We start from the raw sequence: 27,361 nt of genomic DNA, 5'->3' as shown, positions 1-27,361 counted from the left end.
TAATTGTATTTCCCTTTTGAGAGACAACCTTGGATCTTATAAGGGCAGCATACTCAAACATAATTGCTCACAAATGAGAAACTTCAGACAAAATTTAGTCTGCCCTCCTAAACGACTTACTTGGGCAGGAGTAGCTTATCTTTTTTGGCTCACCCTTGCCCAACCATCTGGAGATTGCATTCCAGCAGTGGGTATGGACAAAAATAGGCGTGGCCACCCCACACTCTTGCATGTATGCACAAAGAACACACAGTCCCCCCTTCCTCAGTTGATCCATGAAGATCAGCTGAGGAGGGAAGTTTGTCTCTGTTCATCAAATATTTAATCTGATGACTGGGAAGGGGAATTTGCATTCCCAAAAGGGTGCTAGTCTGTGCCCATCCCAGTGCTGTCAACTTTATTTATTGTTTTTGCTCCCACCCAGATCAGATCAAGCCCCTGAACTGGGGGTTATCCATTGCTGTGTTGGGGAGTAAGCACCATGGGACTTAGTGAGGCATACTACAATGTAAACATGCATGGGATTTATTCATTTATAAAAATATTTGTATACTGCTATTGTGTTAAAAACATCAAAGCAGTTTACAGCATGTTTAAAACAACCACCACCACTACCATAGAATAAAAAACAATAAAAACACAACTACAGTAAAAATAAAGGCCAATTGTTGCAAAAAATATGTTCTTAATTGCCTGCACAATGCTACATAAAACATACAGAACCCAAATTGTTGTCAGTCCTACTTCCTGTATATGCTGTTTAATCCAACATTCTCTCTCTATGTATCTTGTAAGAATCCTCAGGCTATGGTCCCAGGCTATGGTCTGAAGGCACATGAGGCCAGCTCCCTGCTGAAGCTAAGCAGAGTCAGGTCTGGTGAGTGCCTGATGGGAGACTGCTTAGGAATCATATATAAGCCACCTTGGGTTTTTATCATGAAAAGAAAGACGGGGTATAAATGTAAGAAAAAATAATTCTTGATTCTTCTAACACAATTTATGTAATGAAACAATACTTTAAGTCAGTAGAGAAAGTGTAACTTTTATTTGCTTTAAGACCCAAATTGAATTTCTGGTTCATGTAAACAATAAATGCAGCCCAAAGACTCTCCGTTTTTTCTCTTTTCTCTTTTTGTGTGTAATCATACAAGGTCAGTAAACTTGCTCATTGTGCCAAATGCCAGGTCTTATTAAGCCACTCTTTTGCAGTTGGCAAGCCCCATTTAGTAGCTATTAAAATGTCTGCAGTTATTAAATTTCCCACTAAATTCAAATGTATAGGACAGATATAACTTTAAAGAAAACCTAGCAGAATATGCAAGGGATTCACTTTTATAAACTCTATACAACTGAATCCATTGCATATTCTGCTGGGCTTACACAGTAGTTGGCTTATACAATGAAGCCACTTACGTGGCTTCGGATAATTTTCCAAACCTGCTATTTTTTTCCCACATGTCCATCAAGTGTGGATGAAATCTGCTTCAGGTTTTCCACATTTTCAAGAGACATAATTAAAGTTAGAATAATTTTGTATGTGGAGTAAAAAACCAGCAATATATTAAAAAAATATTTTATATGTACACATTGTGACAAAGCTCAGTCAATATTGAAAATTAATTTCCTCAGTAATACTTGTCCCTAGCATTTTCCCCTAGCTAGCTTTAAAGTTCTTTCCCTTATCTTAAGTTTCTATCAAAATCTAGCATAATTGTGATTTTTAAAAATGTTACTGCCTTGAGTAATAACAGCTGCAATACTACTTACCTGGGAGTAAACCACTTTGAATTCAATGGAACTTACATTTGAGTAGACATCATTAGGCTTGCAGTCTACCTTTTGGGAGAGAGTTACATCACTTTCAATTTTCCCCTCTAAAATTTTAAACAAAAGGGCCTTTTAATTGAAAATATTGAAACCAAGGTGGAAATCTTTATTCCATTTTACCTGCTTATTGAGATATTTCCTGTCTTTAATGGCATATAAAGATCTTACCACTTTGTATCACTCTCAGATCCTGAATTAACTAAAGCCCAATTCAGGTGTTATAAGCCAACCCACAAGCATGGAATAGAACCACGCCAAGCAGCTCTGCTCCTGACATTATGCATGCAGAGTACCTAAATGTCAGCGGAAACACTTTGTGCATACAGTTGAATGTGTCAAAGCTTCTATGTGATCTGGGACCCCATTCGCTTAGGTTCAAGATAGTATGAAACAGCTTCACAGCTGTTCATTATGTACATATGGACAACGGGGGGAGGAACTACTGAGCATGAGGGATGGGGCTACTCAGTACAACCCTGCTTCCTCTTTGCATGCTGGACTTATAATGCCTGAATAGGGCTTATGTGAGCTATGTATATCATTAGTACACTGTGACTCTATACCTGTGGTATAATGGAAAGGACATTGTCTGTAGTCCCCTACTTGCTTTTTTTATTTCGTCTTTTCACGGGTTTTTAAATATTTGCACAGATAATATAGTTTTGACCTTTTGTAGGAGTTTTGCCTTTCCCTAAAATTATGTGAATTAAATGAGTTCAGCTGCCTTTTGAGGTAATTGGATTAACGTGGACATTTTCGATGTCTACTTCAAGAGAGTACAAATGGTCTGACATTAAATGAGGTTAAAAAGTTCCCTATAAACTATGACTGCTGTTATGAAATTTAATTAAGATATAACAGTATGCAGTTCAAATGGGAAAGTGTGGTGCAATTTCCCCCCCAAAATAAAATAAAATAAGAATGGCAGCATGGAAAAACAGCTCTGATGTCATTAAAGCTAATTGGAAGTAGGGGGGTTTAAATGGAGATGTAATTAACAGGCTAATGAATAGCATATTAAGATTGTTATTAACAATGAAATTTGCAATATACATGAAGAATCAGTTATGGTTATCATATCATTAGAGTGATTACAAAAAAACTCTCTTCACATTATAATATGTTTTATCAGCAAATAATGCTGGACTGGAACTGAGCAAGAGTAATAAAATTTGCTCTTTCACCCACCCACTGAAAGCAAATTATGTGATAATTGCCATATACAGTATTAGTTGCGTGCTCAGGTCAACTGGCTGTTCTAATGTTATATAGTACAACCTGCCTAAGAAGTATTTTATAAAGGTATAAAGAGTTCAAGGGGGAAAGGGCATAAAAGCTAGTGACAACATAGACAATTTTAAAACTTGTGCAGTGTAGGTTCAGTGCTCTGAAAATGGGGGCTGTTTCTTCTAACCCTGTGTCATGGTCAGATCACTATCTGGTAAATATAGGCCTCTCAATGCCGCTCACCCTCCACAGGGGTTGAGGACCTATTAGGATGGTCCGCCCCAGACGCCTGATGGAATCTAAGGGATTCCTGAATGCGCTGGGAGATATGGAGCTGTCAGAAGGTCACTCGGTTGAAACCCTGGTGATGAATTGGAATAGGGAGATTACCAGGGCGGTAGACCAAGTGGCTCCAAAACGCCCTCTCCCCCTGAATAGAACTCAGACAGCACCCTGGTACACACCACGGTTGTGAGGTCTGAGACAGGAGGTGAGACGACTAGAGCGCCGGTGGTGGAAGTCTCGCACTGAAGACGATCGGACACTGGTTAGAGTAGCAATAGCGGCCTACCATGTGGCAACAAAGGCAGCAAAGAGGGATTTCTTTGCTGCCTCTATTGCATCGGCAGAATGTTGTCCCAGGAGGTTGTTCCAAGTGGTCCGAAGCCTGGTCGGTCCAGTTGCGCAGGAACCCATGGAACATTCTAAAGCCTCCTGTGACATATTTGCTAAGCACTTTGCCGATAAAATCGAGCATCTGAAGTGCACGATTCCGTATGCCGTGGATACAAGTAGTGGGCCAGAATCGGCCAGTTGCATTCTGGTCCGATGGGAGCGGTTTCAGCCTCTTCTCGCTGAGGAAGTGGACAAGGTGTTCTCTACTGTGAAGCCAACCACTTGTCTGCTCGACCCTACCCCTCGTGGCTCATTGTGAGTTGCAAGGAGAAACTGGGCGAAGGGATCAAGGCAGTGGTAAATGCATCCTTGGAAGAGGGTGCAATGCCATCAGCCCTCAAGGAGGCAGTGATAAGGCCCATCTTGAAAAAGCCCTCCTTGGATCCCCAAGAGTTGAAGAACTTTCACCCAGTTTCTAATTTACCATTCTTAGGCAAGGTGATAGAGTGAGTGGTGGCTAAACAACTACAGACGCACTTGGATGAAGCGGATTATTTAGATCCATTCCAGTTGGGCTTCAGGACTGGACATGGAACTGAAACAGCCTTGGTCGCCCTGGTAGATGATATGAGGAGGGCGCTGGATAGGGGAGAATATACCTTCCTCGTCCTCCTGGATCTCTCAGCGGCTTTTGATACCGTCGACCATGGTATCTTGTTGAGCCGCCTAGAGGGATTGGGGATGGGGGGCACCGTTCTACGGTGGTTCCGTTCCTATCTCTCAGGCAGGTATCAACGGGTAGCATTGGGGGATGAGGTTTCAGACCCTTGGCCTCTCACTTGTGGAGTGCCACAGGGTTCTATCCTCTCCCCCATGCTATTTAACATCTATATGAAGCCGCTGGGAGCCATCATCAGGAGTTTTGGGCTGCAGTGTCACCAATATGCGGATGACACTCAGCTCTATCTCTCATTTAAGTCCTCACCAGAGATGGCTGTGGAGACCATGTCCAAGTGCCTGGAGTCCGTTAGTGGATGGATGGGCGAGAACAGGCTGAAGCTAAATCCTGATAAGACCGAGGTGTTACTCGTGGGTGATAGGAGAAGGTTAGGAGACATCGACTTGGTGTTTAACGGGGTAAGATTGCCCCTAAAGGATCAGGTCTGCAGCCTCGGGGTCATTCTTGACTCCCAGCTGTCCATGGAAGTTCAAGTTTCGGCAGTGAGCCAGGCAGCTTGGTATCAGTTACATCTGATACAGAGGCTGCGACCCTACCTTCCTGTACAGCTTCTCCCGCGAGTGATACATGCCCTGGTCTCCTCTCGCTTAGACTATTGTAATGCGCTCTACGTGGGGTTACCCTTGAAGACAGTCCGGAAACTTCAGCTGGTGCAGAATGCGGCGGCACGCTTGATTACACATAGCCGTCACCGGGAACACATCACCCCGGTGTTGATAGATCTTCACTGGCTACCAGTGGTTTACCGGGCCCAATTCAAGGTGTTGGTATTGACCTTTAAAACCCTATACGGTTTTGGCCCGGTTTATCTAAAGGACCGCCTCCAGTATCACCAATTGAGCCGCCTTACAAGATCAGCCATGCAGGATCTCCTCTCGGTCCCACCGGCCAAAAACAGCTTGGCTGGTGTGGACCAGAGAGAGGGCGTTCTCAGTAGTGGCTCCCACCCTCTGGAATTCCCTCCCCTACGATCTTCGACATGCCTCCTCCCTGATGAGTTTTCGACGAGCGTTAAAGACCTGGCTCTTCAGGCAGGCCTACAGGAATTCGAGCTAGATTAGTTGTAATGTTTTAACTGATGTTTTGATGCTAGTTTTAAATTGATGAATATGGTTATTTTTGCAGTGTGTAATGTATTTATTGAATTGTATATTGTATTTGTTGCTGCTGTAAGTCGCCTAGAGTGTCCAAAAATTGGACAGATAGGCGACTAACAAATTAAAGTTTATTATTATATTATTACACCAAATGGCTGCGGCTTTCTTCACACATATCCATATGAGAAATCACTTGTTTTTCTCATGTAAAATACCCAATGGCTGTAATAAGCTGCTCAACTAATAATTTTGCAGCACTGTTTTACAGCTGTGTTAAGAGTCTCTTAAGAACTGCCACTAAACAAGTGTTCCAACAGCAAAGATCCTTCCTGAAAGAAATTAAGTGTACTTAGATGCAAAACCAACATGGATTTTTTAAATTTAAGGGAGAAATTGCCCAGCCCTAAGTGACAGGTTTGGGTCTGACTAGTTTTCCAAGGTTCCTTACCAGGTAACAGATGGAGCTCCATTGCCTTTATTTTTAGGGGACAATAATCTCTGCCTGGCAGTTTGCCACTATTCTAGCACATAGAAGAAACTTCTGAGATGGAGAAAGCTGGCTGAAACTTCCAAGGACAAAATACCTATGTGTAGACACACATATTTCCTGAGGAGATACCTGTTTGTTTGATTAATTTAAAGCCAGCTGATGATGGACCACAGGTCTGATGCTTCATAATTATTCTGATATTAAAGAGGAGCATTTGCAAGTAGAGTTTCAGTAAGCCTCAGATTTGCATCTACGTGAACATCCTGGCATCAACTAGGACCAGAAAGAGCGACTAAATTTTTCTCTGCCCTCTTATTAAGTCAATAGCAGGTTATTTGTGAAGTTTCATGGCATATGGGTTACAAACATTTAAATCAATACTGAAAGCTCTCTTTAGGAAAGAAATAACATATACATCAGTTAATGAAAGAAAGCCGCTTACTTTCTGACTGGCAAGGAATGCAAGTCAATATCCCAGTGAAAAATCTACCTCATGTACTCTACTATTATTCCCTGGGCAATTTGTCCATGTCTAGTTAAAATGTTCAGCAGCTATTAATCAGCTACAGCATGTCTGAATGTTTGAGTTTAAAAAATTACCCATAAAATATTAAATCACAGCACTTTTAAAGCATACCCTTTCCCTGACTTTGAAATAATCCACTTCAGTTCCTTTTCATGTCTCTCTTTGACCCTTCTGTAACTTTGCAGTAATGCTCTTACTTTTTCCAGGAAAGCCACATGATTCCTCTCGGGTTCCTAGTGGTTGATGTCAAAGGTTCAATGAAAGCCAATTAAATTTATAGCAGCTTTTGAATGCAAATCTTTCTAAAGCTTTAAAGATATAACTTGCATATCTACAAACTTGCCCTGATAACACACAAGATGGGGTCATCTATTCTTAACCTTTCCTGATGTTCTTACACTTGCAGGGTGCATGGCCCCACCCCTCTCCCAAACAGACATTGTTGTCTTGAAAAGCCCCAAGCCTTAAATATTTGATTTTTCTCCTCTTAATAGCTTAGGTGTAAAAGAGCTTTCATCTTCCTACACTGTAAGGACAGCAATTGTTGGGAAATGACACACATACCATTTAAAGTTTCAGAAGGCGTGGGAAGGCCTTATAGACAAAATTGACAAATGAAATAAAAAGATGGGCACCTATCAATCAACTAAAATAAAAGTCCTATTTAAACAATGGAAGAAGTTAGTCACATCTAAATTGAGCTCCATTGCTTACAATGGAGATTAGGCATGACTCAGTCCAGATGGACTGGGATATTTTGAATAAAAGGGATATAAATGTAGTAACATGAGGCTAACTTTGGTAGAAAGGAGAAAGGTGTCATATATGTTTTTTCCTAACCCTAACCCCCACCTGCCTCTTTCTAGTCATGATTAGGGCAGTGGCACTATCATATTGTGCACCATGAACCTGCCCAAGCTATCCAATCGTCTTCAGTGGCTATGCTCTTGAGCGTGCCTCAGCTGATTATATGATTGGTGTTTTTTCCTGTAAATTACTGGAACTAATTTAGGATCTGTATCAGGTGCAAGGGATTGTTAGAATATTGTTTTTATTTTAATGCAAAGGTAGCCAATGTGGTACCTTCTATGTGTTGTTGGACCCAACTCCCATGCAGCCTCAACCACCATGGCTAATGGTCAGGGATGATGGGAGTTATAGTCCAGCAACATTAGTTACCCGTTTTAATACAACCTCTTATTTCTCTGATTTGCTTTACCTTCAGCCTGATGTTGACTGACTTGGTGCTAGTTCAGGATCTGCCTCACCCATGGGTCTAACCAGTTTGGGTGTATGGTACAGATTTGCAAGGAGACATAGATGGATGGAAGTAAGAAGATTGAGTCTGGTTGGGAGTGACTGGCAGGCTTACGAATAGGGTTGCCAGGTCCATGGCCTGAGACTGATCCTGTATGTTTAGGATAAGAGAAAGTCAGCCAAGTGCAGGTGTTCTTGCAACTCTGTATTGGGAAAAACCACAAGGTGGAATTCTCCCTTTCCACAGCACAACTTTTAAAGATACAGAAGACCTCTTGGAGGCCGTGCCTGGCAACCAAGAGGTTTTCTGTATCTTTAAAAGGTGTGCAGGGGGAAGGGAGAATTCCATCTTGTGGTTTTTCCCATTACAGAGTTGCAAGAACACCTGCACTTGGCTGACTTTCTCTTCTCCTAAACAGGAACAGTCTCAAGCCATAAACCTGGCAACCCTACTTACGAAGCATTACTTCCCTACTCTTAAGAAGTCCCTTAGCTTTGAGGTTCAGCTTTCAAAGCCTGGAAAATCATAGAGATAGTTGCAATGGTTGATTATTAAAAAGGTGCAAATCCCCTGAAAGCATCTCTGGGTTTTATACCTTGTAAATTTTAAATATAAAATGAGCATTTGTAAACATGTACATAGGTTTCCCATGGAAAGGTTGGCTGGTTGAGCAGTGGTGAACATATTACTTGTGTGAGACTGAATTTCAATTATGCATAACTAAGGGAAAGATACTCTGTGCATGCTCAGAGGTACTCTGGTAGAAGTTGGATGTTCTCTCTGCCTCTCTTCATAAGTATTTGCTTTGTGTAGTCAGGTCACTTCTGCCCATGATTAGAAGGAACATAAAGGAAGTATGTATGGCTGGCTTAGCCAGACTGGCAATCATAGCAGGAGAGGAGTAAAGCCTTTCCTTTACACAGGGAAAGCAGAAGGCTGGCCTCAGCAAAATAATCTGAGAAGGAGAGGTAAGGAAGAAAGTAGTCAAACCAGCAACTACGGAAGCAGGATATCTGAGCTGAAAGCAACTTGGTCTTCGCTTTACAAACAAGTTCCTCAGACTTGGAATCTGAGAGTTTATTGCCAAATTCCAAGGGCAATGAGTTGAAAACCATTCAGGACTGGGCAGGCCCCCATTGTTCTTCTGCCATTTAGTTTTTATTACAGTACCTGCAGTTTTGCTACTATGTGTGTGAAAGAGAAGAAAGGTGTGTCTGTTTTTTGGCTTAGTGCCCTTCTAACTCAGTTCACTGCTAACAGCTGATATTGACCGGCAATAGTAGAAATGCAAGCACTCCCTTGAGATACGCATCAATTTCTTAAATGTGTATCCACTTTGCAGGACAGGTGAGATAGCCTTAAACTGTTGCAAATTGGGTGACACTGACTTAATTTTCTGTTCTAATATAATATGGCAACGTTTTATTTAACAATTATGTTTGTTGGTAAACTCAGGTTAGTGTTTGTCTCTTATAAACTATTCCATTTGTTTGTCATTGCACTTAAATCACTAAGTTGTAATCTAGTTGCTCATTAGTGATGGTAATTATCTATATCTTGCCAAATAGCCTGTGCCCACAAGAAATGAGACTGGCATATATTAGAAAGGACTTTTTTTGTGGATGGTGAGAGCATCAGAACAATTTCTGCTATAAATAAGCACCTTGCTATGGTTCGTAGTGTTTTGATGGCTATTAAGTGTCCCTAGGGTAATTAGGAAGCACAGTGTCATTAAGAAAATGAATGTGATTTTAATGTAGAGGAATTGCAGGTGGTACTGCAGACATGCCTTAGCACAATATTGTCTGACACCTGCATTATTTTTGAATACCTCTAGCAATTGTGTATGCATCATCTTGTTCTAAAATTAAAGAGCAAATGTATTTTAACCTCTTAAGTGCTAACTTCAAATGATTAGTTTGTTTCCTACCAATAACAGTCAGTCAGTGACACTTGAGTCATTCCTTCTGACTCTTGATGAAATTGAGTTTTATCAATTGATTTCCAGTTCCCATCTTCTGTTTTGTCTCCTTGTCCTTTGGCTACTGTAACTTATCTTGGTACAAGCAGCTCACTCAAGCATCAATGCCATGACATACCTCTTTCCGCAGTTGCTTCAGTATAGCACATTGCAGCCTGGTAGATATGAAAAAGACACAATATGGAATACAATAGTATTTATATTTCAGAGCTAATATTGAATTAATTACCTTCATGACATCATTTGACTGTAACCTCAGCACTCAACATTTGGCATCCTAATTATTATTTTACAAACTGTAATATGACAAAAATGAGGGTAGGGTGTAACCAATTACTAGGTGTAGCCAATTTCTCAGTTAGGTCTGAGTGTAGGATTTTTTTTACTGGGCTGACCCTCGTAGTAGTAGTAAATTTATTACCCATTCTTCACCCAAAGATCCCAGGGCAGGTTACAATAGTTAAGTACAACATATCAATCATAATCAAATAGTTTAGCAATTTCCCAGAGTGAGGGGACAAATAGAGCATTTTCAGTAATAATACAAATATCATAAAAAGTTGAAACAGTCATCCTGTCAACTTTCAACAATTCACCCAGGGTTCAAATCCCCACACAGCCATGAAGCTCACTGGGTGACCTTGGGCCAGTCACTGCCTCTCAGCCTCAGAGAAAAGGCAATGGTAAACCTCCTCTGAATACCACTTACCATGAAAACCCTATTCATAGGGTTGCCATAAGTTGGAATTGACTTGAAGGCAGTCCATTTCCATTTTAACTAGCTTTTATACTTAGAATGTGCATCAGTTCTGTGTGGGGGTCGAATAATGAGATGAATCAGGGTGATTCGGGAGGTCTGCCCCCTCCTGAGTTGGTATGATGTCAATAATTCCCCCTCCCCCAAGTCAGACTGGCCCCCCAAATGTTTATGTTGCTCTTGTTGTGCTTTTCTGTCCTGTATAGTTCTATGTTTTCCTATATACACTGTATTACTACGTTTCTCTAGGTGCAAGCCCTGGACCTATGCCTGGATGGTGGGCTGGATGAGGGCCGATAAACTGAGTCTGAATCCTAGCAAGACGGAGGTGCTGTGGGTTGGTGGTCCCCGAGTTTGGATAATTGTCAGTTGCCTGATTGGATGGTGGTGTACTCCCTCTGAAAGAGCAGGTTTGTAGTCTGAGGGTGTTCCTGGATCCAACTTTGTTGCTAGAGGCCCAGGTGCCCTCAGTGGCTAGGAGTGCCTATCACCAGCTTTGGCTAGTAAGACAGCTGCAGCTGTTTCTGGACCGGGATAGCCTGACCACTGCTGTCCATGTACTGGTAACCTCCAGGCTGGATTACTGTAATTTATTTATTATTTAATTTGTATCCTGCCCTTCCTCCCAGCAGGAGCCCAGGGTGGCAAACAAAGTGCTAAAAACACTTTAAAACATCACAAAAACAGATCTTAAAATACATTAAAACAAAACAGTTAAAAACATTTAAAAAAACAACTTTAAAAAAGGGTTAAAAACAATATTAAAAAACATATTAAACAATTCTAACACAGATGAAGACTGGGATAGGTCTCAACCTAAAAGGCTTGTTGAAAGAGGAAAGTCTTCAAAAGGCGCCGAAAAGATAGCGGAGATGGTGCCTGCCTAATATGCAATAGTGCATTACAGTGGGGCTATCCTTGAGGTTGGTCCAGAAGCTGCAGCTGGTGCAAAATGCAGTGGCACAACTGTCCAATGGGCAGGGTATTGCCAACATGTCACCCCACCGCTGAAAGAATTGCACTGGCTGCCCATTAGCTACCAGGTTAAGTTCAAGGTTCTGGTGTTGGTGTATAAAACCCTATACAGCTTGAGACTGGGATACCTAAAATATCATCTTACTTACATACCCAATCGATCACTATGCTCTGCAGGTGAGGGCCTCCTGCAGATACCATCTTATCAAGAGGCCCGTTCTGCACAATATGGAAGTGGACCTTTAGTGTAGTGGCTCCTATCTGTTGGAATTCCCTTCCCTTAAATATCTCTGTTATCTTTTTGGTGCCTACTGAAGACCTTCCTCTTTCAACAAGCCTTTTAAATTGATAACTTATCCCAGTCTGCGTCTGTGTTGGAATTGCTTTATAATTACCTTTTTAAAAAGGTAGCAGAGCAGCTTTTAAACTGACTGAGGGGGGAAACCCGACAGGAGCTGAGAAAGGTCCGGTTCGGAATAAACCTCCCCCCTGGGATAAAAACCAAAGAAATGATGAAATGTTAAAAGGGGTAGGCCTAGAAGTAGGCATTGTGAGAGCAGGGGCACAGGATATAAATTCAGAAGAGCAAAATTACCACAGGCCTAACCACAAGTGCCAAAGACACTTGAAGAGAGACACTGCTTACAAGTGCCTGTATGCTAATGCTAGGAGCCTCCGAACCAAGATGGGAGAACTGGAGTGCTTGGTCTTAGAGGAGAGCATTGATATAGTGAGCATAACGGAGACCTGGTGGAATGGAGAAAACCAGTGGGATACGGTTATCCCTGGATATAAACTATATCGGAAGGACAGGGAAGGACGTATTGGTGGCGGAGTCGCTCTATACATGAAAGAAGGCATTGAATCCAGCAAGCTCGAAACCCCAAAAGAGGCAGACTCCTCCACAGAATCGTTGTGGGTGGTGATACCGTGCCCCAGGAGGGACTTAATACTGGGAACGATCTATCGTCCCCCTGATCAAAATGCTCAGGGAGACCTTGAGATGAGATATGAAATTGAGGAAGCATCCAAACTAGGAAATGTGGTAGTAATGGGTGACTTCAACTACCCGGACATAGACTGGCTGCATATGTGTTCCAGTCATGACAAAGAAGCAAAGTTTCTAGATATTCTAAATGACTATTCCCTAGATCAGTTGGTCATGGAACCGACCAGAGGGACGGCAACCCTGCACTTAATCCTCAGTGGGGACCGGGACCTGGTGCGAGATGTAAGTGTTGTTGAACCGATTGGGAGCAGTGACCACAGTGCTATTAAATTAAACATACATGTAACTGGCCAATTGCCACGAAAATCCAACACGGTCACATTTGACTTCAAAAGAGGAAACTTCACAAAAATGAGGGGATTGGTAAAAAGAAAGCTGAAAAACAAAGTCCAGAGGGTCACATCACTCGAAAATGCTTGGAAGTTGTTTAAAAACACTATATTAGAAGCTCAACTGGAGTGCATACCGCAGATCAGAAAAGGTACCGCCAGGGCCAAGAAGATGCCAGCATGGTTAACGAGCAAAGTCAAGGAAGCTCTTAGAGGCAAAAAGTCTTCCTTCAGAAAATGGAAGTCTTGTCCGAATGAAGAAAATAAAAAGGAACACAAACTCTGGCAAAAGAAATGGAAGAAGACAATAAGGGATGCTAAAAAAGAATTTGAGGAGCACATTGCTAAGAACATAAAAACCAACAACAAAAAATTCTATAAATACATTCAAAGCAGGAGACCATCTAGGGAGACAATTGGACCCTTGGATGATAAGGGAGTCAAAGGTGTACTAAAGAACGATAAGGAGATTGCAGAGAAGCTAAATGAATTATTTGCATCTGTCTTCACAGTGGAAGATATAGGGCAGATCCCTGAACCTGAACTAACATTTGCAGGAAGGGATTCTGAGGAACTGAGACAAATAGTGGTAACGAGAGAGGAAGTTCTAAGCTTAATGGACAATATAAAAACTGACAAATCACCGGGCCAGGATGGCATCCACCCGAGAGTTCTCAAAGAACTCAAAGGTGAAATTGCTGATCTGCTAACTAAAATATGTAACTTGTCCCTTGGGTCCTCCTCCGTGCCTGAGGACTGGAAAGTGGCCAATGTAACGCCAATCTTCAAAAAGGGATCCAGAGGGGATCCCGGAAATTACAGGCCAGTTAGCTTAACTTCTGTCCCTGGAAAACTGGTAGAAAGTATTATTAAAGCTAGATTAACTAAGCACATAGAAGAACAAGCCTTGCTGAAGCAGAGCCAGCATGGCTTCTGCAAGGGAAAGTCCTGTCTCAGTAACCTATTAGAATTCTTTGAGAGTGTCAACAAGCATATAGATAGTGATCCAGTGGACATAGTGTACTTAGACTTTCAAAAAGCGTTTGACAAGGTACCTCACCAAAGGCTTCTGAGGAAGCTTAACAGTCATGGAATAAGAGGAGAGGTCCTCTTGTGGATAAGGAATTGGTTAAGAAGCAGAAAGCAGAGAGTAGGAATAAACGGACAGTTCTCCCAATGGAGGGCTGTAGAAAGTGGAGTCCCTCAAGGATCGGTATTGGGACCTGTACTTTTCAACTTGTTCATTAATGACCTAGAATTAGGACTGAGCAGTGAAGTGGCCAAGTTTGCTGACGACACTAAATTGTTCAGGGTTGTTAAAACAAAAAGGGATTGCGAAGAGCTCCAAAAAGATCTCTCCAAACTGAGTGAATGGGCGGAAAAATGGCAAATGCAATTCAATATAAACAAGTGTAAAATTATGCATATTGGAGCAAAAAATCTTAATTTCACATATACGCTCATGGGGTCTGAACTGGCGGTGACCGACCAGGAGAGAGACCTCGGGGTTGTAGTGGACAGCACGATGAAAATGTCGACCCAGTGTGCGGCAGCTGTGAAAAAGGCAAATTCCATGCTAGCGATAATTAGGAAAGGTATTGAAAATAAAACAGCCGATATCATAATGCCGTTGTATAAATCTATGGTGCGGCCGCATTTGGAATACTGTGTACAGTTCTGGTCGCCTCATCTCAAAAAGGATATTATAGAGTTGGAAAAGGTTCAGAAGAGGGCAACCAGAATGATCAAGGGGATGGAGCGACTCCCTTATGAGGAAAGGTTGCAGCATTTGGGGCTTTTTAGTTTAGAGAAAAGGCGGGTCAGAGGAGACATGATAGAAGTGTATAAAATTATGCATGGCATTGAGAAAGTGGATAGAGAAAAGTTCTTCTCCCTCTCTCATAATACTAGAACTCGTGGACATTCAAAGAAGCTGAATGTTGGAAGATTCAGGACAGACAAAAGGAAGTACTTCTTTACTCAGCGCATAGTTACACTATGGAATTTGCTCCCACAAGATGCAGTAATGGCCACCAGCTTGGATGGCTTTAAAAGAAGATTAGACAAATTCATGGAGGACAGGGCTATCAATGGCTACTAGCCGTGATGGCTGTGCTCTGCCACCCTAGTCAGAGGCAGCATGCTTCTGAAAACCAGTTGCTGGAAGCCTCAGGAGGGGAGAGTGTTCTTGCACTCTGGTCCTGCTTGCGGGCTTCCCCCAGGCACCTGGTTGGCCACTGTGAGAACAGGATGCTGGACTAGATGGGCCACTGGCCTGATCCAGCAGGCTCTTCTTATGTTCTTATAAGATGTTTTTAAAGCTTTTTTAAAAAGAGGTTTTAAAGATGTTTTGTTTTTATGATAGTTTAGTCTTTTTAGTGTTTTGTTTGTTTCCCTGGGCTCCTACTGGGAGGAAGAGCAGGATATAAATGTAATAAATAATTAAATAGGTCCCTGGACTTTGGAAGAAGCTGCCCAAATTCTTGCCAGTGGAACACTGAAGAGCTCTGGTTTTATGTGTTTTTTGTTAAAGTACAGGAGAGAATGATTTTTTCTTAAAAAAACAACAAAATTTAAAAGCTTCATTTAAGTTTTTTTAAAAACCTTAAATTGCTCTGTTTAACACCAATCAAACAGACAAACCCAGAGGTCTTCAGAACTCCACAGGAAATGTTCTAGATAGTTTCATATTGTAAGGCCTATTGGAGGACACACACAACCATCAGAAAAAAAAAGGCTGATGTGAATCTGCAAAGTTTTAAAATGGACAGGCAAGTGTACATGCCACTTGGCCACCTCTTAATTATTTTAAGGTAAGAAAGAGACAACACCCTGTTCTTCCACTTATAAGGGTCTATGGAGGAAAGTGAATCCTTTGTACTGCTGCAACAAAAGACCCCTGGACCTATTTGTCTGCAATTTGGCAGGCTTAATGCAATTTGGCAGGCTCCTAGGTGTGCAAATTTCATCTATTCTGGCTCAAAGGAGGAAAAGTTATAGGCATTTTTAGATTCTCCGTTATAGTGAATGGGGAAAGATACTGCTTCATTTTATACAGAACAGATCAGAATCTGGAACACAGATCAAAGCAGAGGGATCACAGAGTATAACTGGGAAACAATATGAATTCTTTAAAATATACAGATACAAGGCAAATCTTGGAGCTTCTGCACACTCCTTATTTCATACAACATATGGAGTATTTGCAGAACTCTAAATGCAGTAATATAGCAATTAGTATGTAGGGACAAAGAGAACAATTACAATAGTTATTGTATAGAAATAGAAGAGGACAACAAAAAAGGTACAAGAGCCCTATTCCAAAAGATTAGAGAAATGAAAGGGAAATTCAAACCAAGAGTAGGGATTTTGAATAATCAACAAGGGAACACACTGACTGACCGAGATGAAATAAAAGGAAGATGGAAGCAATACACTGAAGAACTCTATAAAAGAGATGCCAGGATGACAGATTCATTCACGGAGGAACCATATGATGAAGAACCAGAAATTTTTGGAATGCGAGGTGAAAGCTGCTCTTAAAATACTTGGAAGAAACAAATCACCGGGAATAGATGGCATACCAATAGAGTTGCTACAAGCAACCAAATTTTGACTAAAATCTGTCAAGTAAATCTGCACTTCCTCATCTTCACCTCCTTAATGAAAGAGTGAGGTTTCCCTTTTGGGGATGAATTTTACTTGCAATCAGGATAGTTAGATAAATAGTATTATCCACTTTTCCCTGTACATGCTTATAGATGAAATGGGAATTCTAATCTAGGTGTATGGGAGTCTATGGTACTATTTACTCTACATTAACTGATAAACAGACAGTGAGCCTGAAGACATGGCTATTCCAACAGGCCTTTGAGGTCCTTGGGAAGGGTAAATCTCCTTGATCTTGTCATCGTATGCTGTTAATATAATTGTTTTTATATGTATTGATGACTGTCCAGCATTTTATTTACTGTTATTAATATGACTGCATTGTTATTGTTGTATTTTATTTCATTTTAATGTACGTCGCCTAGAGTGGCCATTTGCCAGATAGGCGACAAACAAATTAAATATTATTATTATTAAGGCTATGAACACACTAGTTGCCTACAGCAAAGCGTTTCTATTAGCCACACCTGGAGGGGGAATGGATTGATCTGCTGATCAGTTAGGAAATCTCTTTGAAGCTGAATTAGAAAAAATGCACTCAAGCTGATCCTACCAGGTTTTACAGTAAAAAGGGGCAGGGTTTGACTGTGCCCCTGTTTTCAGAAGAGAAAGGTGGATATGTGCTGGAACTAGCAGAACAGTGAGTGTGTTTCTAGCCTAAGTCACTGAAATTTAAAAAATGCAAAGAAACAGTATCCTGATCAACTTTTAATCAGCTCCATAAGAGATAGAATTGGAGAGATTTTTTAAAAATAAGCCTGCCTAGGTAAGCAGCCTCCTTGTCTAAACAATAAAAAAAATCCACGGGGCAAGCCTAAGCAGCTCTTTGGTGCCTGAGCAATATAAACACTGGATGGCATGATACTGGGAGAGGGAAAGGAGTTTCAAGCCACACAAACTTTTCCAAGTTCTCTGATGAAACACCCACTGTTTAACAATATCCCCATGAAAACAAACAAGTTTTTTCTTGTTTCTTGCAAACATGGTTTACAAAATAAACACTGCCAAGAAGTATGTGGTGTTTTTTTTTAAAAAAACCACATCCCCCCAAATTCTAGAGGGCTAGCTGTGTCAGCTTGTTACAGGAATCCTCTGTTGCTGCATTCATCTAAGAAAAGAGTCTGATGCACCTCATATAAACTAGCAGTTTTGTTAGTGCACATCTCCCATCCAGTGCCCTATGGGTCGGAACTGGTGTTTCTGCTGCATTCACCAACAAGAAACTCACCTTGTATTTCCTTAAAGCAGGGGTAGCAGCTAACAGGGTGCCCTCCAGATGTTGCTGGACTACATCATCCCTCACCTTTGGCCATGCTGGCTGGGGTGATGGGAGTTGGAGTCCAACAACATCTGGAGGACACCATGTTGGCTACCCCACCTGAAAGACTGGCAGGATTAATGTTAGAGTGAGGCAGGAGACAAATAACAGAGGGTTATCTGTGTCACAGAAGCCTTCTCTTCCTACCTACACTGATACAAAAGGGGAAAAAAAGTTTTGCGGCACCTTAGACTATTAATTTTATTGTGGCATAAACTTAAACGTAGCCTGTCCCCCCTTTCTGAACCAGGGCATTTTTAAAGAAATTATTACTGGGTGTCTCCCCCCCCCATTGAAATGGCTTGCATGTGAAAGCTTCTTTACCATGTAAAAGCCCTAACCTTTGGATCCAGGCAAAAATGGCTCAAACAATCAAAACAAAACAGGAAATGAATGCAGTCTTGCAAATGCACTTACAAAAGTTACTAGACTAGCAAAATTCTTACTAGCCTGCCCACCCACCCACCCGGAAATACAAAAAACACACAACCAAACCCAGAAAAAAAAGAAAAAGAGCAACATACAGAGAACCAGACATTACAGTGTAGGTGGACAGGTATTTTGTTAAGTTTTTCAGAAAGACTGGTGGCTTGTAATAACTCTAGGAATTATTGTGTAATGTGTCCCTAGGTTCTACTGTTTCTATTCAATTTCACTAAAAATTATACCTCTATTCAGTGTTTCAGTGGCTTCCCATTTGAATTGGGGTCCTGCTGGGAGGAAGAGCGGGATATAAATCAAATAATAAATAAGTAAGTAATAAATAAATCTGTGTTCTTGGTTCGTCGATCAAACGTTGTGTCCCTTTGTGTCCACTGGATGCCCAAAATATAGGACTGGGTGTCCATTTCAGACACACAACTATGACTGTAAAAATGCCTTGTTCTGAACTGGTGTGCTCTTTCCTTTCGCAATTCTCTCGCAAAGTTAACCTTACAGGCTGTGCCGAAACAAACCGGCTGGTTCTCACCTGGTGCCAGAGTGCGGCGGAAGGGGTGGGGAGGCCGTGCGCGAGGGAACCCGCCAAACACGGCACAGAGAGGCGCGGTAGGTGCCTCGTGGGGGACTTGGCGGCTTCTCTGCCCTGCCCTTCCATCCAATGGCCACCTTTGCTCTCCACAGACATATCCAGAACATTTCCCCGCCCCTTGAGGGAACTCGTTTGCCTGCGGTTTGGTGCGTTAAGGAAACCGCTGAGATCCGTCGCGAACTGAGGGAAGGCAGGCACTCGTGGCAGCTCCTGCCCTCCCTTTCCTATGGCTTGCTGATACAGCGCTTAGCTGCGAGCGCCCCAGAGACACGCGCTTCGCGGGACTTTCAGAGGCTGGGACTGTTTTGCGCGCCTCCTACTTCAAGGTACCTGTTGTGCTCCCCCACCCCCCATTTCCCCACCTGCCTGAAGTTTTCTCGGCTGTTGAGACCGAGACGACCCAGCTGCGCTCTGGGGCGGCTCACTTGTCGCAGCGAGAGTGGCTCAGTCTTAACCGCAATTGCGTGCCTTTATTTTGATGCAAACAAAAGTAAAAACGGGCGGCAAGGAAAGCGTCACTTCTGTCACCTAGGGCGAAAATAACAAAAAAGGCTAACGGGCCACCCTAGTCAGAGGCAGCATGCTTCTGAAAACCAGTTGCCGGAAGCCTCAGGAGGGGAGAGTGTTCTTGCACTCAGGTCCTGCTTGCGGGCTTCCCCCAGGCACCTGGTGGGCCACTGTGAGAACAGGATGCTGGACTAGATGGGCCACTGGCCTGATCCAGCAGGCTCTTATGTTCTTATGGAAATTCTCTTCTCAATCAATGTGCCTTCTACCGCTTTGAGTTTGCTTTCCCAAATCTGCGTCTCTTTCTCTCGGGTACAAATAAATAAGAACACTCTTCGAAATTCTTCTGGGACATCCCTATATTGCTTCACTGCAAGAGTCACTGCCTCCTCTCCCCCTCCCCTCCAAGCCAATTCATCTCCTGCTATCTATTGCATTGCACTGACTTCTAAGGCAGGCTGTGTTAGTGAAGTGGTTTACTCGCTATAACTTTTTTTTCTTTCATTTGAGGCTATTTAACCCCATAAGGTTTACATCTTGCTTATCTCCAAGTGAGAGCTGCTACCAAGTGTTGCAGCGTGGTTGATCCTGTTCCGTCACACATCCATGCTCTCCTCCAGAGCACTCCATTCCCTTCCCTTCTTCCGGTATACTGTTCCATTCCTCCTCCCACTCTATTTCTCTTCAGTATATTAAGTGAGTGAAATTGACCTTCCTAACATCTCAATTCCCAGCTTGGTTGGGTAGATTGCATTATCATTCATATCTAAGGTCAAACTGCCACTATTATTTTGAAGCAGCTGGAACTGGTGGTGAGGAGAGGCAGTCAAATGGTAAAAAGTAAATTGCAGTCTGACTCCCTCTGCAGATGAAAAATCTGCTGCCCCAGTTGTGGAGGTTATGATCACAATCAATTGATTTGCTTCTGAGCTGGCTAACTTGTGGTCTTCTAGATGTTGGACTACAACTCCCATCAGCCCGCAGCCAGTATGGCTAGTGGTCAGGAATGATGGGAATTGTAGTTCAGCTATTTCTGGAGGGTCACAGATTCCCCACTCCTGGTCCTGGAATTTACATGACATGTTTCTCCATGTAAGCATGGAGACCGATTATCTGGATCCATTTCAGTTGGGTTTCAGGCCTGGTTTTGGCACGGAAACAGCCTTGGTTGCCCTGTATTATGACCTCTGTCGGGAGAGAGACAGGGGGAGTGTGACTCTGTTGATTCTTCTTGATCTCTCAGCGGCTTTCGATACCATCGACCATGGTATTTTTCTGGGAAGACTGGCTGAGTTGGGAGTGGGAGGGACTGCATGGCGGTAGTTCCGCTCCTGCTTGGCGGGTCAGCTCCAGAAGGTGGTGCTTGGGGAACATTGCTCGGCACCCTGGACTCTCATGGGGTTCCGCAGGGGTCAGTCCTGTCCCCCATGCTGTTCAACATCTACATCAGTGGTTCCCAACCTTTATGAGCACGGGACCCCCTTTATAAGCTGAAAATCTTTTGTGACACCCTCCCCCCAGGGAGGCAGGCTGGCTGCCAGGAAGGAAGGGAGAAAGCAGCCTTTCTTTGCAGGCTTGCTTCTTTTTGCTTCACAAAAAGCCCTCTCCTCTCATTCTAAGTAAGGGCGTTGCCAGTAGCGGCAGTGCAAGGAGACAGGATTCAGTGATAGTAATCCCCTCTTCTTCCTGGTAGCTCCACCCTCATCCTCCTTTGGCATCTGTCATGTATTTTATAGGCAAATGCCTGCCCTTAGTGCGCCTGAAAGACGCTCTGGAGCTTCAGAAAAGGCCTCCCCTCTTGTTCGGAGCAAGGGGGAGGTGTCATCTGCAGCGCCAGTGGGAGGCATACACTGTAGAAGGAGTGAAGACTTTAAAAAAATAATAATAAATAATTCATTTCTTTACTGTTCACGGCCCCCTCTGGATTACTTCGCGGCCCCCAGGTTGGGAACCACTGATCTACATGAAACTGTTGGGTGCAGTCATCCGGAGCTTTGGAGTGCATTGCCATCAGTATGCTGATGACACGCAGCTCTATTTCTCCTTTTCATCTTCTTCAGGTGAGGCTGTCAATGTGCTGAACCAGTGTCTGACTGCGACAGTGGACTGGATGAGGACTAATAAATTGAGGCTCAATCCAGACAAGACTGAGAAGCTGTTAGTGGGTGGTTCTTCTGACCAGATGGTGGATGTCCAACCTGTCCTGGATGGGATTGCACTGCCCCTGAAGGAGCAGCTTCGTAGCTTGGGGGTTCTTTTAGAACCATCTCTGTCACTTGAGGCTCAGGTAGCCTCGGTGGCACGGAGTGCCTTCTACCAACTTTGGTTGGTTGCCCAGCTGCGCCCCTATCTGGACAGGGATAACCTGGCTTCAGTTGTCCATGCTCTGGTAACCTCTAAGTTAGATTACTGCAATGCGCTCTACGTGGGGCTGCCTTTGAAGATGGTTCGGAAACTGCAGCTTGTGCAAAATGCAGCAGCCAGATTGGTAACAGGGACTAGACGGTTTGAACATATAAAACCAATTCTGGCCCACTTGCATTGGCTGCTTGTACGTTTCTGAGCTCGATTCAAGGGGCTGGTTTTAACCTATAAAGCCTTCCACGGCTTGGGACCACAATACTTGATGGAATGCCTCTCCCGATACGAACCCACCCGTACACTACAGTGAACATCCAAGGCCCTCCTCTGGGTGCCTACTGTGAGGGAAGCTGGTAGTCTGGCAACAAGAGAGAGGGCCTTCTCAGTGGTGGCCCCCAAATTATGGAATGATCTCCCTGACGAGGTGCATCTGGTGCCAACACTGTTATCTTTTCGGCGCCAGGTCAAGACTTTCCTCTTCTCCCAGGCATTTTAGCATGTGTTTTTAAATTGTTTTAAAAGATGTGTTTTAATTTTCTATATTTGTTTTAATGCTTTTAGTTACTGTAAACCGCCCAGAGAGCTTCGGCTATGGGGCGGTATATAAATAAATAAATAAATGGCTGGGAAAGGGTTGGGAAGTACGCAGAACAAAGTATTGTATAAACAAACTCTTAGAGAACACCCCATCTGTCTTAACAGACAGGAAAAGCTTATTTGCTTTGGTTACAGTTAGCACTGTTCGTTTACTTCTTTCTATTTTTGTGTGACCATGGCAATCTATTTTGATGATTAGCCAGTGTAAAGTTATCATTTTTTAGCAGCTTCATTCCATATAAGTGAAATCAACATGGATTTCACTGGCTGCTTCCAGACAATGTATTACTGTGCAATTGCACGGTTTGTTTGCTTTCATGTCATAGGGGGTCCACATGATGTCATGATCATTTGTAATTAGATGTCATTTTCCGTTATTACCCTTCTAAGACTGTACAATAAAAGCTTTTGACCAGGTCTGACATTATGGCATTAATACCAAGCCAGGTTTTTTCTTACTTCTTCCCACTCTGCTTTGCTTAACATTCAGCCTGATGAAGAGTTCTGAGGACTCAAAAGCTTGCTCATTGTTTTTTGGATTTTTGGATTTTTTCAAAATAAAAGTCACTGTTTAACCCTTAGCCATTCATGCTAATGTAAGTTACCTCTTTCTAGGCTTAGCTTATTTGGTGGGTTCTCTCTGAGAAAAGTTTATTTGGCATGCAGAAGATTGGCAAAGTAGCACTCCAGGATGATTTCATTTTCCCTGCCATGAAATAAGTGGTAGTGCTTCATCCTGCTGCACCATAAATGTAAATGTACTGCCTTCAAGTCGTTCTGACTTATGGCGACCCTATGAATAAGGTTTTCATGGTAAATGGTATTCAGAGGTGGTTTACCATTGCCTTCTTCTGAGGCTGAGAGGCAGTGACCGGCCCAAGGTCACCCAGGGAGCTTCATGGCTGTGTGGGGATTCGAACCCTGGTCTCCCAGGTCATAGTCCAACACTCTAACCACTACGCCACTGTGTTAAAAAGAGAAAGAGTGGAATAGTAATTGTTGTAAGCTTCCCAGAGAGCTTCGGCTATGGGGCTGTATACAAATGTAATAAGTAGTAGTAGTAGTAGTAGTAGTAGTAGTAGTAGTAGTAGCAGTGCCATAACCCTTCTGAGGTGTGGACAGGAAAATGTGCAACTGAGGCACAGTAGGAGAAAAAGTCCCTGGGGGTGTTGGAACATGTGCAGATATTTTTATTTAATTTATTTATTTAGATATTTTTCTATGACCCTTTGTGGCATCCCAACTACAAACTATAACAACAAATTAAACAGTGTGAAACAGTACAAAGTAAAAATACACAAAACAGTAAAATATGCTTGTTTTTGAGGCCATATAATGCTTGTTTCTGTGCATACAAGTCCAAGAGGAGAGAGGCAAGCAAGTTAGGTGATCTGTCTTTTCTTTTTTTAGTCCACTTGTATGTTGTGACCCCAAATTTCACTAAATTGATGCTTGCCTTGCATTGGGGAGGGGGGGAAGTGTTTGCTAAAAATGTCTTGTTTTGAACTCAGTGGACTAACTTCCACAAAAGTGTGTGGATTTGAGCTGCATGTCTTATTTTGCTCAAAGATGATGAAATTCAGTCGTGAAAATGAAACACATTGCAATGCCAGCCTTTTACAAAACAAATACTCTGTGCTCTGCCCTGCTTGCAGTGAAATATCTGACTTGAGGGTAACAGTAATGAAGAAATGTGCTGGAGCACTTGATTCTGAGGTCACTAAGCAATTCATAGGTTGGATGTAATTGCCTTCTATCGTTATGCAAATGAAAATGACCAGCCATCAGCCTCAGGATTTTGGTTGGGGTGATTCAGAAGTTCCATCTAAGATCACTAAATGTGTACAAGACATTCTGTTCACAGTCACTTTATGTAACCACCCACTGTCTCATTTCACTAAAATGAGTGGCAGATTACAAATTAGGTAATGAGTGGTTATAAAGAGATTGTTAATTGATGAATCCATGACCATCCATTTTTGGAAAATGACATTGCAAAGTTCTTTGATATAATTAGAATGTTGTGCTTTAATCCTCGTAGTATTAATTTTAAAAGTATTATAGCTTGATCATGGATGATTTAAAGATGTGAATGACGTATAAGAATGTAAGAGCCCTGCTGGAACAAAGGTCCATCTAGTCCAGCAATCTGGCTCCTGCACAGTGGCTAACCAAATGCCTCCAGGATGCCCACAAGCAGGACTTGAATGGTAAACAGTCATCTCTTTCTGCCCAGTAACTATTATTCAGTCACATATTGGCTGCGAACACAGAGGTTCCACCTAGCTATCATTCCACAGATCCCACCAGCCTGCACATTCTACTACTTTTAGAGAAGACCATGGTTGATATGCAAGTGACAAGGTTACCATCCTCACTTGCCATCCTTAAGTTAGCCACTTGCCCTTGAGGAGAGACCATAGATCAAGTAGTAGAGCACAAGCTTTGCATGCAGAAGGTTTAATCCCTGTCACCCACTCCATTATTTTTGATTAAGCAGCATGCCGGACTGCTAGTCTAGCTGACTTGTGACATATAAATGAATGTGGCTGATGTCGGGTAGACATCTCTTATGTTTAGAATTGGTATATCTCGGAATATGGTTTTTACAGTGTAAACTTTATACCATAGTTCCACTATCTGAGTCTAGATTTGATGTCTGGATGAACACACTGTTGAGCGCCACCCCAATCTCCAAGCGGTAGGAGGTCTCCAGGGGTATCTGCACTTGCCCAGGGTTTGGTTTCCTTGGAAAGAAGGTCAGTGGAGTCTATGGTGCCTTTATGAAATATGGTTTATTTATACACATTCACAGCCTGAGCATAAGATGGAAGGGTTCAAAGCATCAGCAGTCCAATAGATCTTGCTTTTCCATCAGGCTTGTAGGAGGCATCTTGAAGCCATCTTGCAGGGAGCAGGCCTCTCTGCATGTTTCCAGTTCCTAGCCTTTTCTCCAACTAGCTAAAAACGCAAGCTTTTATTTGGCCTCGGGTGGGGGTGGGATGTCCTGAAGAGTTTCAATAACATTAGGATCTCCCTGGCCCATTCGCCAGGTAATGTGCACTTGACAGACCCATTAGCCCACCTGACTACTCAATTAGATTAACAAAGGAGACTCATCTGACCAGCAGAGCGGGTTTCTCAGATGCAGAGCCCACCTCCAGGTGCAGGGTTCCAAATCAGAGGCTGGAATGGGACTCATAGAAATCATCTATCTCAGCCCCCAAATTCATAACAATACATTTACTGTCATATTCTCCAAATTGTAGAAACTTTTTATTTTAACAAACTTACACATATATCATTGCTGTTACATTTTCGAAAAGGGAAGTCAACAATGTCCTGTTGGTCCTGACTTTGTAGATTGTACAATATTGATTTCACATACACACTGATGCTGTTGCTGTCTAATAACAACAAGGAGCATTCCTGACTACCAGAGAAAATATACAAGGTGGCAACACCACACTCTATCTTGCACACAGCGCACCCATGTGCATATGCATCATGCACTTACAAAGACCTGACATGCATCATCTGTCTCTCATATACACACACACTTCACATATACACAGCTGGACATGCATCTCTCTCTCTACCCAATTGCATCTCTCCCTCTCTCAACAGACTATACATACATACAAATATACCTCCCCCCCTCATACATACACACACACATCACACACCACACATACTGTACATCTATCCCCATCTCTCTGCCCAAATGCATCTGTTCCTCTCACAGACTGCACATACACAATACCTTCCCCTCTCTCTTTCTTAAGCACATACACACCATCCTTGAGCATACGCACTCCCTTCAGGAAAGCCCCTGTGGCGAGCAAACAGTGCAATCACCATTGCACCTTACTCTATCCTCCTCAGGTACTTGGAAAAAAGCCCCTCTGCAGGGCCAAGCAAATGCCCATTGCCAGCTTCGCATGTCTGGTGGGAAATAAACAGGAAATGCGAAGATCCTTGTTGCTTCTTCCTCCCATCCACAGATTTTGAAAACAAGGTCCTTCCATGGGGCTAAGCAAGTGCTTGCCACAGGACTGGTGGGCAAGAAACAGCTGAGCAAACAGGACAATCTCTATTACTACTTCCTTCACCACCTCCCATAAACATCAATAAAGGCTCTCCATGGGGACAAAATGACATGATTGGTAGATGGTGTTGTTTGCCTTAGGGATGCCAAAAAAGGCATGCAGGCACCAGGTTGGAGATCTCCACCCTAATCCACCCATGCCCTTGACCACTCCCAAAGGCTATCCACTTAATGCTTCTGGAAGCCAGCTGACAATATGGTTGCATCATATTACACTCTGAATAAATGGCAACCATTCATACATGAGGGTAAAAGTTAAAGAATATTTCCAGCGACACCATTAGGGTGAGGGCAAAAGATGCCCTTGGTGATCCTGGAGTGTGGGGTGAGTATCGTGTTTTGTCTTTTCTCAGTTACATCACACTGTAGACTCCCAGACTGGAAATTATTTATTTTGCCATTGGAGACTGTGTTAAACCCATACCACATGTTAACACTGCATATCTTTGCCCAGGATTCCATTAATTATTTATTTGCTTTATTTTGTTTTATCCCAAGAGGCTGTCATCGTAACTGTTCCCAAAAATGTTCCTAATAAAATAAGTCATAACTGTTCCTATTGAGGGTTTATCTAATTGTGCCCCTCCACTGAAGAAAGGCTCTTTGATCCAGTGGGAGGCATCTATGAGCCTAATGGGAACCAGTGAATATTACTCTCCCTCCTTTCTGCTAACAGGAATCTCTGCTGGATCAAAGAGATTTCCATCAGCAGAGGGATGGAATTGGAAACAACCCAGTAAGATTGTAATAAAGCCACAATATCATTTGTAAACATGTAACTTATCTAAAAATACCAAGAATTACACAATTTCTTTGTGGAATGTTAGTGTGGCAGAAACTTGGAAACCTATTTTTTAAGACAATTAAGCTAATGGACAGTTGATTAACCTTACTGTGCCATCACAAATCTAATGTCACATGTAATGAAAAAAGAGTGGTGT

General features: G+C 42.6%; 1 protein-coding gene across 7 annotated transcripts in view; it reads left to right on the top strand.

Moving 5' to 3' along the window:
• The first annotated feature begins 8,657 nt into the window (after positions 1-8,657).
• IL15 (interleukin 15) overlaps positions 8,658-27,361 on the top strand; it is a 100,876-nt gene continuing 82,172 nt past the window's right edge. Inside the window, exon 1 of one of the 7 annotated variants that reach the window (XM_061584876.1) lies at positions 8,658-8,747. Coding sequence is in view for 2 of the 7 variants with exons in the window: in XM_061584871.1 (XP_061440855.1) it covers positions 18,917-19,173 (257 nt within the window). In the remaining 5 variants the exon portion in view is untranslated. Of the gene's footprint in view, positions 8,748-18,813; positions 19,174-27,361 lie in introns of those variants that run through there. The other 6 variants (XM_061584880.1, XM_061584871.1, XM_061584870.1 and 3 more) reach the window with 6 other exon arrangements.

This window comes from Rhineura floridana, chromosome 9, assembly GCF_030035675.1.
Source record: "Rhineura floridana isolate rRhiFlo1 chromosome 9, rRhiFlo1.hap2, whole genome shotgun sequence".
NCBI classification, from domain to species: domain Eukaryota; kingdom Metazoa; phylum Chordata; class Lepidosauria; order Squamata; family Rhineuridae; genus Rhineura; species Rhineura floridana.
The sequence above is the reverse complement of the archived record's forward strand: the minus strand, read 5'-3'. Positions and strand labels throughout refer to the sequence as shown.